This window comes from Talpa occidentalis, unplaced genomic scaffold (genome assembly GCF_014898055.3).
Source record: "Talpa occidentalis isolate TD23 unplaced genomic scaffold, MPIMG_talOcc4v2.1 talOcc4.14, whole genome shotgun sequence".
In the NCBI taxonomy this organism is placed as follows: Eukaryota; Metazoa; Chordata; class Mammalia; order Eulipotyphla; family Talpidae; genus Talpa; species Talpa occidentalis.
The window spans coordinates 81,911,232-81,927,196 of record NW_023601433.1 but is presented as its reverse complement, the minus strand read 5'-3'; the positions used below and the strand labels follow the sequence as shown (position 1 = coordinate 81,927,196).

The following is a 15,965-nucleotide window of genomic DNA, read 5'->3' as shown; positions in this document are numbered from 1 at the left end:
CAAAGTAAACAGCTCAATTAGTCTATTGTGGTTTACTGCCCTCTGGCTGCTGTGGCAGGAGATATCACAGATAAAAAAAATGACTGCAAAGAAAAGCTGAGGTATCAGGCAGAAGTTGGCAAAAAAATCCTTCAGGCAAATTTACATGCTTTAGAATAAGCCCTCAAATATACCTTTAAGTTTGTTTTACTTCTTCATTTAAAAAATATTAGAGATCAACTATCATTTCAAATACTACCTCAAATTTTATCACAAATTAACGAAATACAGAGAATTCTGGATATAACAAAATTTGATTCTAAGAGAGTAAGTTACAAAGAATTAATGCTCTATCCCAACTAAAGATTGAAATTAGCTGTGATATCAAAAATTCCTTCACATACTATAGATAGAGACATTCAGGTAAAAAGGTAAAAAACTTTTTACCAGAAATGTAAAGAACTCCCTGGTTGTAAGTCTGTGGTAAATACAAAAAATAGCTTAAATATAGAAACTCTTACATTAATTCAAAGTTTCCAGATATCAGATGGAATCTAGTCAAAGTTAAAAATTAGGCAACACTGAAGCAAATTATTTCCTGGAATCACCTAAATACATAAAAAGTAGGAACAAGCAAAGGAAAATGTGCTACGCCAAACTCAGGCTCAGATTAATCCTTCTTCAAAATCCTATTCAATGTAATCTCATAATTTTTTCCAATAAACTTACACTATGTTTCTATTATCACTTGATAATTTTCTGCCAGAGTTCAGCCAGCACTGAACCACAACAGCAACCGTCCAAGAAAAAACAATCCGTTTGTTTCACTTATTAATGACTCACGATTCAGTTTAAAACAGTGGATCTTAGCCTTATTTCCACCCCAACACACCCAAAGGACACAATACTTTCCTTGAAGAAAAGTGGCCCACAAAGTTGTCTGCCAGCTTGGCTGGGAAAGGACAAGCAAATCGGAAAACAATGGCAATAGAAAGAAAAGCTGGAATCGGGATGTTCTTTTCAGAGACACAACCATCAAACACTTGATTTCTCTGCTCAGCAAGTCTTAATAACCTTTTCAGAAAGCACCATTGTTCAAAAAAAAAAAAAAAATGATGTAAACAATTTTTAAGGAAAAACAAAAACCTTACCCTGAAGCTCATGATGTATTACACCCACTAAGTTGGGTTCATCTCCCCACCAGAATATCCATAATTCTTTGCAATCTGGCTTGACATCACGACGCCATACACACAGCAAGTTGGCTTGCAGACAGCGGATGAAGCTTAACAGGATTGGATCATCTTGGGCTGGGGCTGAAATTATGGGTCCACAGTCCCCGTGCCCTCCAAAATTGTACCTACGCCATTTGATTCCCGTGAGTTCCGCCTGGGAAAAGACAAGAAAATTAAAATAGTTTTGATCTTTCTTTCAAGTTACAGAACAGTAAAAGCATGCTTCCAATACAAATAAGCAATTTTGCTAAAATAAATATTTTCATTACATTTACATCATAAGATTTTCCTACTTAGTGAATGTATGTCAATAGTCCTTGATTTTTAAAGATTTATTTATTTATTTATACAAGCACTGAGTACAGTCAGAAGAGCAGGAGGGTGAGAGAATTCACCAGAGCCAGAGGGGAGAGCAGAGCAGGCAGACTGACGAAGTACACTGCTGAAGGGAGCAGCGGGCGGCAGGAGAGGTCTGCGCGCCATCTGGGACCCTTGCCCGGTGACCGGGGATCAAAGCGGTGCTGCAGAGGCGGCAGGCAGCTTCGCAGCCCAGTGCTCAACCGCTGAGCCAACGGGGAGGCCCAATCCTTGATTTTTAAAGGGGGTAAAAATTCATTTCTTTCTATCAAGATTTCGACATAGTCCTTTATATTACATACTAAAATACAAATTACTTCCTACTCAACCATCTTCCACTTAAATATTTACTATAAAGTCCCCGGGTAATAAAACCAATTTCAATTTTATTATTCCTTAGTTGATACACAAATACACTTAGTAATCCAGTTAGAGTTTAAAAATTAAGTTTGTAGAACTGAAATAATTTCTTTCCAATAATTTCCCCAATTTCTTCCCACACAGAAGCAAGGGTTTAAATCCTTTTAAATTGGGGAAGCAGTTAGCCAAAATAAACTGCTAATAAAAGTGATATAGTTATTCAAGTTACTTTACATGTAGCACAGCACACACACACACACACACACACAAAAAAAAAAAAAACTCTGCTTCTATAAAGAATTCCCTAATGTAATTTGGTCTTTTGTTTTTTAAACACATTTTGAAACATGGGAATGTTAAACCAGAATTACATACATTTGTATTTTAATTTTTTTTTTCTTAAGCTGAGGTAAAGTTGGTTTACATCATTTTATTGTTTAAGGGGCTATAGGTTCAAAGTTCTGTAAATGTATGTTTTCACTCTACGCCCACCACCCCACCCCCAACAATCCTCCACCATGCTCCAAGTGGGACTCCTCCCTCCTCTGCCCTCACCCTGCCACTCTTCCTTTCTGGTTGCTTCATTTTTGCATGTATTTTAAATTTTCTTAAATTTTAGATTTAAGGAACTAATTTCAAGGAAATTTCAACACAAAAGAATGCTGAATTCTTTACTTAAGTAGCCAGCTATAAACTGTGCGTTCAAAACTAACAGCACAACTGATTCATAATATAATTCTGTACAAACAGCCCATGTGGGCCTGCATTCAATTCTTATTCATCTTCCCGCACCCTCATGCTCCTCACCAGTCAATGACTTCTGTCAAGCTATTTTTCCAAAAACAAGTACCACAGGGTAGAAAAATAACCATATCATCTACCAACATAACTGAAACAAATTTAAAGTGGTAAAACAATCAATCACTATAATGAACACATTTAAGGGAAAAATATCAATTTTCTTCAATCCAAAAAAAGACTTCATTTCAGAACGTGATTCCAAAAACAATATCCAAACTAAAGTCATCTGAAATTCAGTAACTTATACTTTTATTATGAGGAATGCAAAGCTAATCTTTCCTTGCAAAAGCTGACATTGGCATCATTTAGGTTCCCCTTTGTGTAATTTTCTCTGACTATAAAAGTACTACATGGTCAATACAAAAGCCTCCAAAATAAGTAATATAAATAAAAAGTAAGCTAATCAAACTAGAAATACTTATTTTTCCATAATCACATCAGAAATAACTATTAGCATTTTACAGTATGTTCTTACTATTTTTCTGTGCATGTAATTTTAAAAGTTGGAGCCATATTGTATGGTTTTATATCCTTACTTTTCCCAAAAGTAATTTTTAGTGTTTGCATAATCTACTTATTGTTTGGAGGAAATAAAATGTATTCTCTAACTGGATAGTCTTCCTTTTTCTTCCCTATTAAAATTATTATAATTGGTCAACATCCTTGAACATTGATTTTTTTAAATTATTATTTCCTTAGGGAAATTGTTTGACACAGAATTACCAAAGAACATGAGTATTGTAAGATTCATGGAGGAGTGCTACCATACTCCTTTCCAATTAATCATCCCACCAATACAAATAACCTCCTCCCAAATTGCATATATTTTTAAACACCTCCCAATTTAATAGAATGGAATGTCTTTATACTAATATGTATTTCCTTGTTTTGCTTAGAGGAAATAATCATATATTTGATCAGAAGTATAACCTGGCGCCAGCTGTCCTAAGTTTGAATCCCAGTTCTGTCCTTATAACTAGCTCTAAGTAGCAAATACCTAGTAAGTTATTTAGTCACCTCACTAGCAAAATGAGGATAGTAGTAGTGACGAGTTTGATTAAATGAGTTAGCCTATACACAGAGCACTTAGGACAGTGACTAGCTGGCAGAAAAAAATATAAACGTTATTGTCAGTAGTAGTATCTGTTTCTTTCAGTTGTCTATTCATATCTTTTGTGCATTTTTCTATCATACGAGGCCCTTTGTTTCATCAGATAAAAACTGTTTTAGTCAGAATGCCTAACACCAACTTGTAAGTAAACGTCAAAATAAAAGAAAAGCTAAGTAAAAAGAAAAAGAGGCAGAATTCAGAAAAGTTAAGTAGAAGACTAACTTTTCTTATCACCTAAACTAGTGTTCTGTGCTAAGGGTGGGAGAGAGGGGGAGAGAGAAGATGGTAAATAAAAAGTATCAATGAATATGAATCACTAATACTGCCATTAACATATTTAGAAAGTTAGAAAATTTAAATATATCAGAGATTTAAACATCAGGTGAGTGGTTCCCCAAGAAAATCTATGAACAGCAATTACTGACCAGTAGATTTGCACCTATAACATCCGGCATGGTACAGCTGACAAAATACTTGGCTTTGATTCAGGAAAATAGTTTCCTAACCCTAACACTTCCATTAACTTCCTAGCAATGCTTCTATGTCTTTGTGGTAATAGGAAGCTGCTGCCACCTGCTCCATACTCCTTATGCAATTGTTCAAGGAAGTGATATAGCAAAAATGCAAGTGACATAACAGCAAAGCTGCAAACTTAGTCACTCCATAACTAATTCAGTCCAATTACTTTAAAACAGTTAAGTTCTTTTACCTGAAAGCTAAAAATAAATATTATACCATCTTCATTGGAAAATGTAACAATAAGTACCATTCAAATCTAATAGATAACCAAGTATAAAATGAATGTTCAAAGACTTAGATTTAAACTTGAATTAATGTTTCATAAAAGGAAAGACCACTTAGTATTACCGAAATACTGTGCCTAAGAACAAAAATTCCTGTCATGGGTATATATTCAATTAGACTAAATGTGTCCTCGTGACCTTATTTAGTTAAAAATCAATTCCACACAAAGTCTTGTCAACCCAATTTCTAATAAATGTGTATCTCCAAGACTAAAAATTCTTTCATGATTTCAAATTTACAAAGCAGCTCCTTCAAAAAAAATTCTAGGTGCAAATTATCTCCAAAATGCAATGTTTCTCATCTTAAATATGAACAATCCATAACTAAGTTTAAAATTACATGGGTTTAAAAACATAGAATCAAAAAGATGAAATTAAATATATATAAGGAAGATGCCTCTGCAGCACCGGCTCAATCCCCGGCCGCCGGCAAGGGTCCCACATGGCACGCAGACCTCTCCTGCTGCCCGCTGCTCCCCTCAGCAGTGTACTTCGTCAGTCTGCCTGTTCTGCTCCCCGCTCTGGCTCTGGTGAATTCTCTCACCCTCCCGCACTTCTGACTGTGCCCAGTGCTTGTATAAATAAATAAATAAATCTTAAAAATATGTATATATTTAAAAAATAAAAAAATATCTTTAAGGAACAAAACCATGTGCATGTATATGTATGCATATATGTACACATATTTGTATGTGTGTGTGTAACAATCACAGCCATGATTTATCCGGCATCTATTAAATGGCAGGTACCAAAACTAGGGTCTTCATGTATAATTTCTAATTTTCACAAACAGACAGCTAAAGAAATCAGGACTCAGAAAGATTAAGTAATTCTCCCATAACCACGCAGGAAGTAAATGACAGATACCAAATATAACTGAACTTAAAGCATAACTGAATTTACAGCATAAATTCTTTCCATTCTGCCATGGCTGCTTCATAGGACTAATGGTAAAAATTAGCCCTAGAGGATTATAAAATAGTACAAAGAAACTGTCATCAACTCGATTTAGCAATGACTGGAGCTCATGGACATACTTTCTAATTTAAGAAAGTTCACGAATCTTTCTTTAGTCTTCCTGAGGTAAGAAGGAAGCTAGTGGAACTGTGCACACCATTCCATGAATAGAAGACTTTATTTCACTGAGATAATTTTATGCTTTCCTTTACATGTTTCCACTATGAGACTTAATCTACACAGACTAATTCTTAGAGGGTATGTATAACATAACAAGAAAATGAATATTTTAATAGGAGAAACTGGAGGGAAAATTTCTCAGCAATGGCTGGCATTTGTTGTACAGGTAAGTCACCATCTTCAGAAAACTGACGTTAACTGGCAGAGATTCCCCTAACCTAAACAGAACAGTGCATTCAAAATGAGTAGAATTCAACAAATTACAACAGAATCAGTAGATGCACCTCTGTCAATATGAGTATATTTAAAGAAAGTTTACACTGATTCTTTTTTTATTTATATATATTTCACATCACTGTTCATTTTTAAACAATGTTTCCTCCTCCCCACCCCCCTCCGGTGTAGTCCCCAGAGAATTTCCATCCTATTCTTTAGGTCCAATTCATACAAAATAAGCTGATAAATTCTCCCAGTGAAGATCATTTATTTACACTGACTCGTGGTTCCCAGCATTAAAAGTGTATTCAGCAATCATGGAACAGAGTAAAGCTAACAGGTCTTGATAAGCATAATCCAAGGTGTAGTATCATGGAAAGAATACTGGGTGGAGGTCAGGAGATCCAGGCTCTAGCTTTTCAACTATTTACCTATATGATATTGGGAAATCTACTCCATCTCAGGGCACCTCAACTTCCTGACCTGTAAAGTGATACAGTCGACCTAGATACTATAAATGAATTCAAGTCTCCTGGCCCAGGCTAATTACATCCCACTCACAAAGGCAACTTGTAAATGAGACTAAACCCTTATTAGATGCCTTAGAATGATCAGCAGGAATAGTAGAGTGGCCTACAGGCATTTGAATTTTCAAGAAATAGTTGAAAGAAAGATTTCTCAAACTACAGAACAATTAGCTCATGCAGGATTCTAGGATGGTGTGTAGAAAGGGCAACAGTGGTCATTTGAGGCTATATAAGTGCACTAGGAAATCCCAAGTCTGCCTAACCTCTCTCCCTCCAGTGATAAGGTTACTACTCAGTAGACCGGGGAAATACAGTAAACATATTAAGTCACCTCTCAACTTGAGTCACAGGAAGAGAAAAAGTCAGATATAATAGAAAACTTCTGTTAAATCATAACTAATCAAGTCCAGGTAAAGACAGCAGGGTAAACATGCACATCTGCTTTCGATCTCTCTTAAATCAATCTAAAACAGTAAAGAAGTTTGTTTCTTTGTTTTGTTTTCTTTAAATCATAAAGTCACAGGAACAGTATTAAAAGAGATGAGAACATAAAGATTCTGGAAGCTAAGAAGCTGATAATCAAGGGGTAGTGGGCCTTATAATACCCAAGAAAACTGAATCTTAACTGGGGAAAAAGTAGAGACAAACCCATTTATAGAGAATCCCCTCAGCCTCAGGAAGTTCAAATTATAAATACTTTCGAAGTACAGATGAAAGGCTGAGAAAAGGTTCAACAAGGAAAAGGCCTGCTTAAAAGGCACTCAGCACAGGTATCCTCCCCACTGCCCTGCCCTTCTCTATCATAGCAAATAATCGAAAGGGCATTTTCTGGGGCCAGCCAAACAGAAGGTACCTGACCCGGGGGCACAGGCATGACTGAAGGCAGGGAACTAGAGTGACAACAAAGCATCAGATGAGCATGTACACAATGAAGGGTCAAAAACCACCCTCCTAACATCTCCCCACAAGCACCCAGAAAGGTGGCAGCAGGTGGCTCATACCCCAGAATGATGCCTGGAAAAGTCTTTTCTGAGAAGACCTTATAATGTTGCCATAAGAGGCTCCCCTACCAAAGAATCCACCCAAATCAACTATGTGCTCAGTAAACATACCTCACTCACATACTCAGCACTTCCAAGCAGTTCTTCAGTCCACCTTTCATAAACATGGACAACCAAAAATTACTAAATAGTGGAGGCAAAACACTGAGGAATTATACAGGCAAAAGCAAACAGAAAAGCAACTTGGAGGAGACAGGCTACAACTGGAGAAGAAAACGTTTTTAAAATCTAGCACAGTACAACCAAGACACTATTTCAGAAAAGAAGAGACAACTAAAAGAGAGTTCTTGAAATTTTTAAATAATAATGCCAGAATAAGAAATGACAAAACTCAATAAAAGTGCTGAAAGATAAAATTTAGGAACTCTCCCATAAAGTAAAGCAAATCAACAAAAAGGAAACACAGGTCAGGTGGAGAAGGTAAAATTGGAGGAGCAGTCTAGGAAGAGCTTCTAGGGAAAAAATACAGAAAATGAGGAAATATCTGATAAAATTACCCATAAAAATTGCCCAGAAACAAAGAATATAAATTTATAGATAGAAAGGGCTGAGTATCTAGAACAATAGATTAAAAACATACAGAAGGCTATTATTGTAAACTTTCAATATACTGCAGACAAAGAAAAGGAAGGTCCTCTAAGCTTCCATATAATAAAAGAGGAAAGAAATTGAGAATCAGAAGGATTTCTGACTTAATAGCAGTAGCGAAAGACGACAAAGGTGCAATAACTCCAAAATTCTGAAGAAAAATTATTTCCAAACTAGGTGTATTTATGACCATCTAAACTATGAGGCGTGGAAGTAGAATAGATAGGTTTTAAAATATACAGTCTTAAAAAGCTAAAAAAAAAAAAAAAAAAAACAAGGGCCTCCCCTCCTGGCTCAGCGGTTGAGAGCTGGGCTGCGAGGCTGCCTGCAGCCTCTGCAGCACCGGTTCGTTTCCCGGCTGCCGGCGAGGGTCCCACCAAAAAAAAAATAAAGTACCTTTTCTCAGAAAGCTACTGGAAATGCATCCCACCAAAAAGGCAGTAACAAACCAAGTAGTCATGAGAGTTAGGTAACAGACACACCATGAGAGGGAGCAAAAGGAATCCCTCAAATTAACAGGGCATAGTCAGGTGATTCTAGGTTGCTATCTGTGCAGTGTAGAAGACAACCAGTTCGGATTAGGAGAGATTAGATGGCTCTAGGAAAGACTTTCAAAAAAGATGAAACTGATAGAACACCTAACATCTAAAAATATAAAATAATTACCATTTCCAAGTTAAAAAGGGAAAGTAATCAGACTTTCCTAGATGGCCAAACCATACATTAACATAATCAAATGAATGGTAACACTGAATAATAGGCTAACCAAAATAACTATATAACGATTTTGGTAAAATGGAAGGATGAGAAGCTTGTTGTTTTTTAGGAGACAGAAAGAATGAGCCAAATCCTTCTCTCCAACAGTGAAAGGTGAAGACTATACTATAAAGCCTAAAAGTAACAAGCTTATTGTTTGAAACATTTAAGAATTAAATAATCAACAAAAAGGGATGTGTATTCACCTGTCACATGGTAAAAGAGGGCCAGTTAAGAATACTATTCTTATAAACCCTGCAGAATTTTGAACTCTATTTAAGAAGTACAACTCTGATTTCTCAAATGAAAAAATTAAAACAAAACTAACGAAAGTGTAGTAACAAAATACACTTAATGAAAATCCAAAGTTACTACCAATATTGAGAACTCACACCATTTTTTATAGACTGATTCTAGACAAATTACTTAAGAACTTAGTTCATGTGATATAAATTGTGTTGCAAAAGCCAAAATGTTATTTAGCATGAGTTAAAACCATGTGTCCTTTCTTTTCAGACTATTAAAACTGCCCAAAGATGTACTTCCAGTTGCAGGTTGCATTCCCTCCCACTTTCAGAAGTTTTATTTGACAGTAAGTTTAACACAATTAAAAGTAGTTACTGAAACAGCCATTGCCATCTTAAACTACATTAATAAAAGTACTTTATCTCAATTCTATCCAACAGATTTTAATCAAGTCACTAGTCAATATTGCTTTCAGCCCTAGATCTTTACTTTGAAAGGAATCTAGACAAAGTGGAACAAATTAACAGACGAAGGAGTAGGTTAGTGAGGAAATCTAAACCTGTCATATGGCTAACAGCTACATGGCCTGATGTTCAATCCTTTCAAGCAAATAAACAGACCAGTAAAAATAAAAGAATAAAGCCACAACTAAATTAAGCTGGATGAATTTAACATGGAGTTAAGATTCTGAAGAAATCTGGAAAGTCTTCAATTATATGAAAGACCAATATGTGGAAGATGAATTAGATCTGCTCGGTACAACCTCAAGTGGTAGCACAGATACAAATGAAAAAACTGATGCTTAAAACAACAGTGAGAACTCCCTCAAGGAAGAATTCCTGACTGAAGTCCCTGAGAATCCTAGATATGGGGTTAAGGAGGAGCTGGTCAATACTAGATGTAGTTTCAGACATCAAGGGGTTTTAAGATTTTAAAGATTCCTTTCAAACCTGAAATACAAAGCTCAAAGATTTTTTTCCTTCCAACTATATGATTTCATAATTCCCAACTAGCTCAAGGGTTGGTACTATGGCTCTTGGCTGGTCACTTGCTTTTTTATAAATAAACTATGTCCATTGATTGTCCGTGGCTGCTTCCTCAGAGTTGAACAGTTGCAACTGAGACTGTATGGGCCTATAAGAAAATGTCTCCTGACCCCTGAACTAGATTAACAAACTCAGGCAAATATGACATTTAAAATAAAAACAAGCAGCACCAGAAATGTCCTCCCACCATAAACTAGGAAACTAAACAAAAAATATGAAACCACTGTTTTCAGACACTGGACACCAGGCAGAAGAGACATGGGATTTCTGAGAAAAGGAAAACAAATGAAGTGGGCCCCACAAAGGCTGAAGCAGCTAAATCTGTAAGAGCAGACTACCAGAAGGGCGAGTGCTATGCAGGAAAAAAAAGCTCCAGAGATCTGATAGGAGTTCTTTTGAGACTGTTCCTAAATACTAAACATGCTGCACATTCAAATAGTAAAATTCAATGAGACTAGGAAAATAACTACTAGAGAACTATCCTACTGACTGCTCACAGAAAGCTAGGAGACAGTCCAGCCTGAAGAGTCGGGATGAAAAAACGTTGCTAAACACCTTGGGCATTAAATAGAGACCACAGAATAGCCATGTCTCAAATGCAAGAAACAAAGCCTAGCATAAAGACTGCTCTTATCCACTCTAATAACTGAGTTTCAGGGGAAAAAAAAAATGCATGCCAGAAGAAAAATCTCTGAAGAGAAACACAACTAGAAATGAAAGAGATGGTGGAATTAAAGAACATTTTAAAATAGCTATTATAAATATGGTCATGGATTTAAAAGAAAACACAAACTTAATAGGGAAAGAAATGGAAAACATTTAAAAACAAAATTTCTAAGCCTCAAATATTCAAAATATGAAATGAAAAAATTCACTGAATGGGTTTAACAGCAGATTAGGCAATGCAAAAAAAAGGGGGTGGGGGATAAAAGTCTGAGCACTTGAAAACATAACTAAACTGAAAAACAGAAAATTTTTTAAAACTAAAGAATCAGTAAAGCAAAAGCAGTCAAAATAATATCGAGTAGTCTAACATACATGTAGTTAGGGTCTTAGAATGTGAGAAGGGGTGAGGGAAGGACCAATGAAACATTTTTTAATAATGGCCAAATTATTTGGAAATTTCAGAACAATAAATCTCAGGAGTTCAGCAAACTCAAAGAAGAACCAAAAAAAAACCCAAAATATAGCAAACCAAGTTTCTGAGAGCCAGAGATAAAAATAAAAATCTTAAAAGTTGCCAAGAGGGAAAAAAAGACACATTACATAAGGGAAGACAAAGACAACAGATATCTCATCAGAAAATACGTAAACCAGAAAACAATGAAAATGAAAAAAAATCACCAGAGCTAGAATCCTCGTTCAAGAAAGAATATCCTTCAAAAGTGAAGGTGAAATACAGATTTTTTTCTTTAGATGAACCAAAGTCAATGGAACTGCACTGCATTAACTAAAAAGTGCTTTTGAAAAAGTTCTTCAGGTGCCAAAAAACCATCAGACAGAAACCTGAACCTACATATTAAAATAATGAGTACCAGAAATAGTTAATGTATCGATATAAAGAAATCTAAGACATTTCTCTTCTCATTTTTTAGTTTCTTTCAAATAACTGTTTAGCAAAATTGTAATGAATGCACCATGGACTTATACTAATGTGGAAGGGAAATGTATAATCTAATACAACAGACAAAAGGAAGAAAAGAGTATTCTATTCTAAAGCTTACACATTACAAGTAAAGGAGTTTAATATTTAGAGGTTAGACTATGAAAAGTACAAATGCATACTAAAAATGACTGACCAGACCCTAAAAAGTAAAACAATGCAGTATACCTAAAACAAGCCAAGACTGAAAACAAAAACTGGAAAAATATTCAAGTAATCCTAAGTAGATCAAAAGAGAAAAAAGAATGGATGGAAGTGACTGGCATAAAAGACAAGATAGCAAGCTTAAACCAAATCATATCAATATAATTATATTGTATTAAGTATGGCCTGACTACTGCAAATAAAAGACATCAATTCTCAGAACGGATTAAATTTTATTTTTTTTAAGATTTATGCATACAAGAACTGGGGTACAGACCACAGGTGTGGCAGGGGGGAGGAGGGGTGTGTGTGTGTGAGGATTCACCAGAGACAGAGTGGGGAACAGAACAGGCAGACTGACTGAAATATACTGCTCAAGGGAGCAGCAGGAGAGACAGGAGAGATCTGCTGTGCCATGGGGGTAGCTTCCTGGCAGGCTGGGGATGGAAATTCTGCTGCAGAGGCTGTGGATAGCTTCACAGCGCTGTGCTTAACCCTTGCACCACCAGAGGGGCCCAACAGATTACATTTTAAAAGGTCCCAAAAGAAGTACACTTTAGATATAAAAAGCAAATCAAATTAAAACTAAAATGATAGACATCAAAAAAAGCTCACTCCAAAAGAAGTATTACTAGGAATACAAAAGGAAATTATTGTAATGATAAAAAGGTCAATTCTTCAGAAAAACATAAAATCTCAAAGGCATAGGCACCTAATAACAGAGTTTCAAGATATATGAAGCAAAAACCTATAAATTTAAAAAGAGAAATAGACAAATCCAGAATTATAATTAGAGATTTCACCAGGTCTCTTCTCAGCAACTGGTAGAACAAGCAGACAGAAAGTCAATAAGGTGATAGAAAACATGGACATGATATATCAACCAACATAACCAAACTAACATTTATGAAACATTACACTGAAGAACAGAATTAACAGGTTCTCAAATTTACACACAACATTCACCAAGAGAAACCATATGGTGAACCATAAAACAAACAACTATATAGTTTTCAAAACTGAAAGTTATAGACATAATTAGAAACTAATAAAATATCTGTAACACCCTCTCTCACCTAGAAAATCTAAAAATTAGGCAAATTCTTTGAAATTATGCATAGAACAAAAAAATCACAAGGGAAACTTAGAAATATTTTAACTGATGATGTAAACAAAATATATTGAAATATCTGAGTACGACTAAGACAATGCTCAAAAAGAAATCTGACACTTTAAATATTTATATGTAAGGAAGAAAAGTATAAAATTGCTCTAAGCTTCTACTTTCACAAGCTAGGAAGTGTAAACTAAGCAAATGAAAAGTGGGGGAGGAAATAATAAAAAGAGAAGAAATAAATGAAATATAAAACAAACTAACAATAATAAAAACCAATAAAATAAAAAGCTGCTTATTTTAAAAGACTAATAAAACTGATGAACCTCTCAGTCGATTAATCAAGAGAGGAAGACAAATTACCAATCTCAGGAATAAAAGAGGATTTATTTCAGATCCCAAAGACACTGAAAAGATAGTGGAATTACTGCATACAACTTCATGCCAATAAATATAACTACTTATATTTAATGAACAAACTCTTTGAAAGAATCATCACACTAGCAGAAAATATGAATAGTCCTGGATCTATTACAGAAATGAAGTTCATAAAACCTTCCCAAAAAGAATTCTCCAAAGCAAGTCAGCCTCACTGGTAAATTCTAGCAAACATGTAAGGAAGAAACACCACCAGTAAGAAAATCAGGGACTACTTCCCAATCACGTCTTCAACTCAACATTAGTAAGAGCAGAGAGACATTACAAGGAAAAAAAATTTACAAGCAAATATCCCTCATGAACATAAATTCAAAAATCAGTAACAAAATATTAGCAATCAAATCCAATAATACATTAAAATAAAACACACTCTAAGAGTTTTTCTAGGGAATTCAAGTGCCATTTAATTGGTTTAAAAAAAAAAAAAGCTTCAATGCAAATTGAACCAAGCTTAGCTCAAAAAATTCATATTAACAGGACAAAACCTATGACCATCTCAATAGATACAGAAAAAACATTTAACAGTCACAACCTATCCATGGTAAAAAAATAATAGTAAAAAGTAAACTATGAATTAAAGAGAATTTCGTCAACCTGATTAGGGGAACGTCTGAAAATCTACAATTAATGAGGGAAGACTAAACATTTTCCACCTAAAATGAGGAACAAAGAAAGGATGTCCACTCTTACTAGTTCTATTCAACTTTGTACTTACTGTAGGTCCTAACCAAAGCAATAAAGCAAGAAAAAGACATAAAAGGCATACAGACTAGAATGATAAAGAACCTTCTTTATTAACAGACAAGAGTTATGTACATTTACAAAAATTAAATACCCTTACCCAAAAAGATACTACAACTAATAACTGAGTTCAGGAACACTACATTATGTAGGATAAATACAAAATCTAATCATTTCTATAATCCTAGCAGTGAACTGGAAAATATTTAAAATCAAGGTCACTTAAAACAGTACTGAAAAACAAAAACTATTTAGGAATAAATCTGATAACACACATTCCAGACCTGTACACCAAAAACTATAATGCTGAGAGAAGTTAAATCTAAAGAAATTAAGCGTTAGACCATGTTCATGGACTAGAAGACTTAAAATTGTAAAAATGTCAATTCTCCCCAATATGACATAAGATTTATTGTAATCAGAATCAAATTCCTGTAGGGTTTTTTTATTAACAAGTTGGCTTTAAAACTTATCTTAAAATGCCAACTTAGGCCTCCCCGGTGGCGCAGCTGTTGAGCGCTGGGTTGCGAAGCTGCCTGCAGCCTCTGCAGCCGGTTCGATCCGATCCCCGGCTGCTTCCCGGCCACCGGAGGAGGGTCCCACATGGTGAGCAGACCTCTCCTGCCGCCCGCTGCTCCCCTCAGCAGTGTACTTGGGTCCTTCTGCCTGCTCTGCTCCCCGCTCTGGCTCTGGTGAATTCTCTCACCCTCCCACGCTTCTGACTGTACCCAGTGCATGTATAAACCAAACAAACAAACAAATAATAAATAAATAAATAAATAAATAAAGGAAAAAAAAATGCCAACTTAACAAAAGAGCCAAAACAATTTTGAAAAAGAACAAAGTTGCAGAATTTTCCCTGATTTTTCAAGACATACTATTATATAAAACATCAGTAATCATGATAGTGTGGTATTGGGATAAGAACCATGTAGATCAAAGTCAGAAATAAACCTATGTATACATATACACACATTCATTTGATCCATTTTTTACAAAGATGTCAAGGTAATTCAATGGAAAAAGCAGTCATCTCAACAAATGATGCTGGAACAAGTAGATACCCTTGTGCAAAATGAATTTCAACCCTTATCTCACACCACAAAAAAAATGTCAAAATCGATCACTTGATCACAGAATTAAATCTAATAACTAACACTATAATGCTTCTGGGAAAAATCATAAGGAAAAATCTTTGCTACTTTGGAATAGCAATTAAAATTCACATATAACTGGTGGGAATGCAAAACGGTGCAACCATTTTTTTAAAGTTTAGCAGTTCTTTATAAAATGCAACCTATATTTGTCATGTGACTCAGCAACTCTACTCATTATTCACAAAAATAAAAACATATGTCCCACACAAAAACCAGCAGATGCTGTTAAAGTTATAAATAAATGGATAAATAAATTACAAATAAATTGCGGCATACTTATACAATGGACTGCTACTTAACAATAAAAAGGAATTAATCAAGCAAAAATATGAAGACACAGAAGGCTTTATACTATATGATTTCATTTTAAAAAAATTCTAGAAAAGGCAAAGTGAATCTATGTAATAGCAAGTCATTGGTAGCCTAGAGATGGCATAAAGGTTGGCTTTTTTGCAACAGAGATGTTTTTACTTTTATTTCAGTAG

The 15,965-nt window shown here is 35.0% G+C and overlaps 1 protein-coding gene across 2 annotated transcripts in view; it reads right to left on the bottom strand.

Annotated features, from left to right (window-relative positions):
• MED13L (mediator complex subunit 13L) overlaps window positions 1-15,965 on the bottom strand; it is a 256,146-nt gene that overhangs the window by 221,854 nt on the left and 18,327 nt on the right. For both annotated transcript variants that reach the window (XM_037511108.2, XM_037511107.2), the window contains exon 2: window positions 1,131-1,368. In XM_037511108.2, coding sequence (XP_037367005.1) covers window positions 1,131-1,368 — 238 coding nt within the window. The remainder of the gene's footprint in view (window positions 1-1,130; window positions 1,369-15,965) is intronic.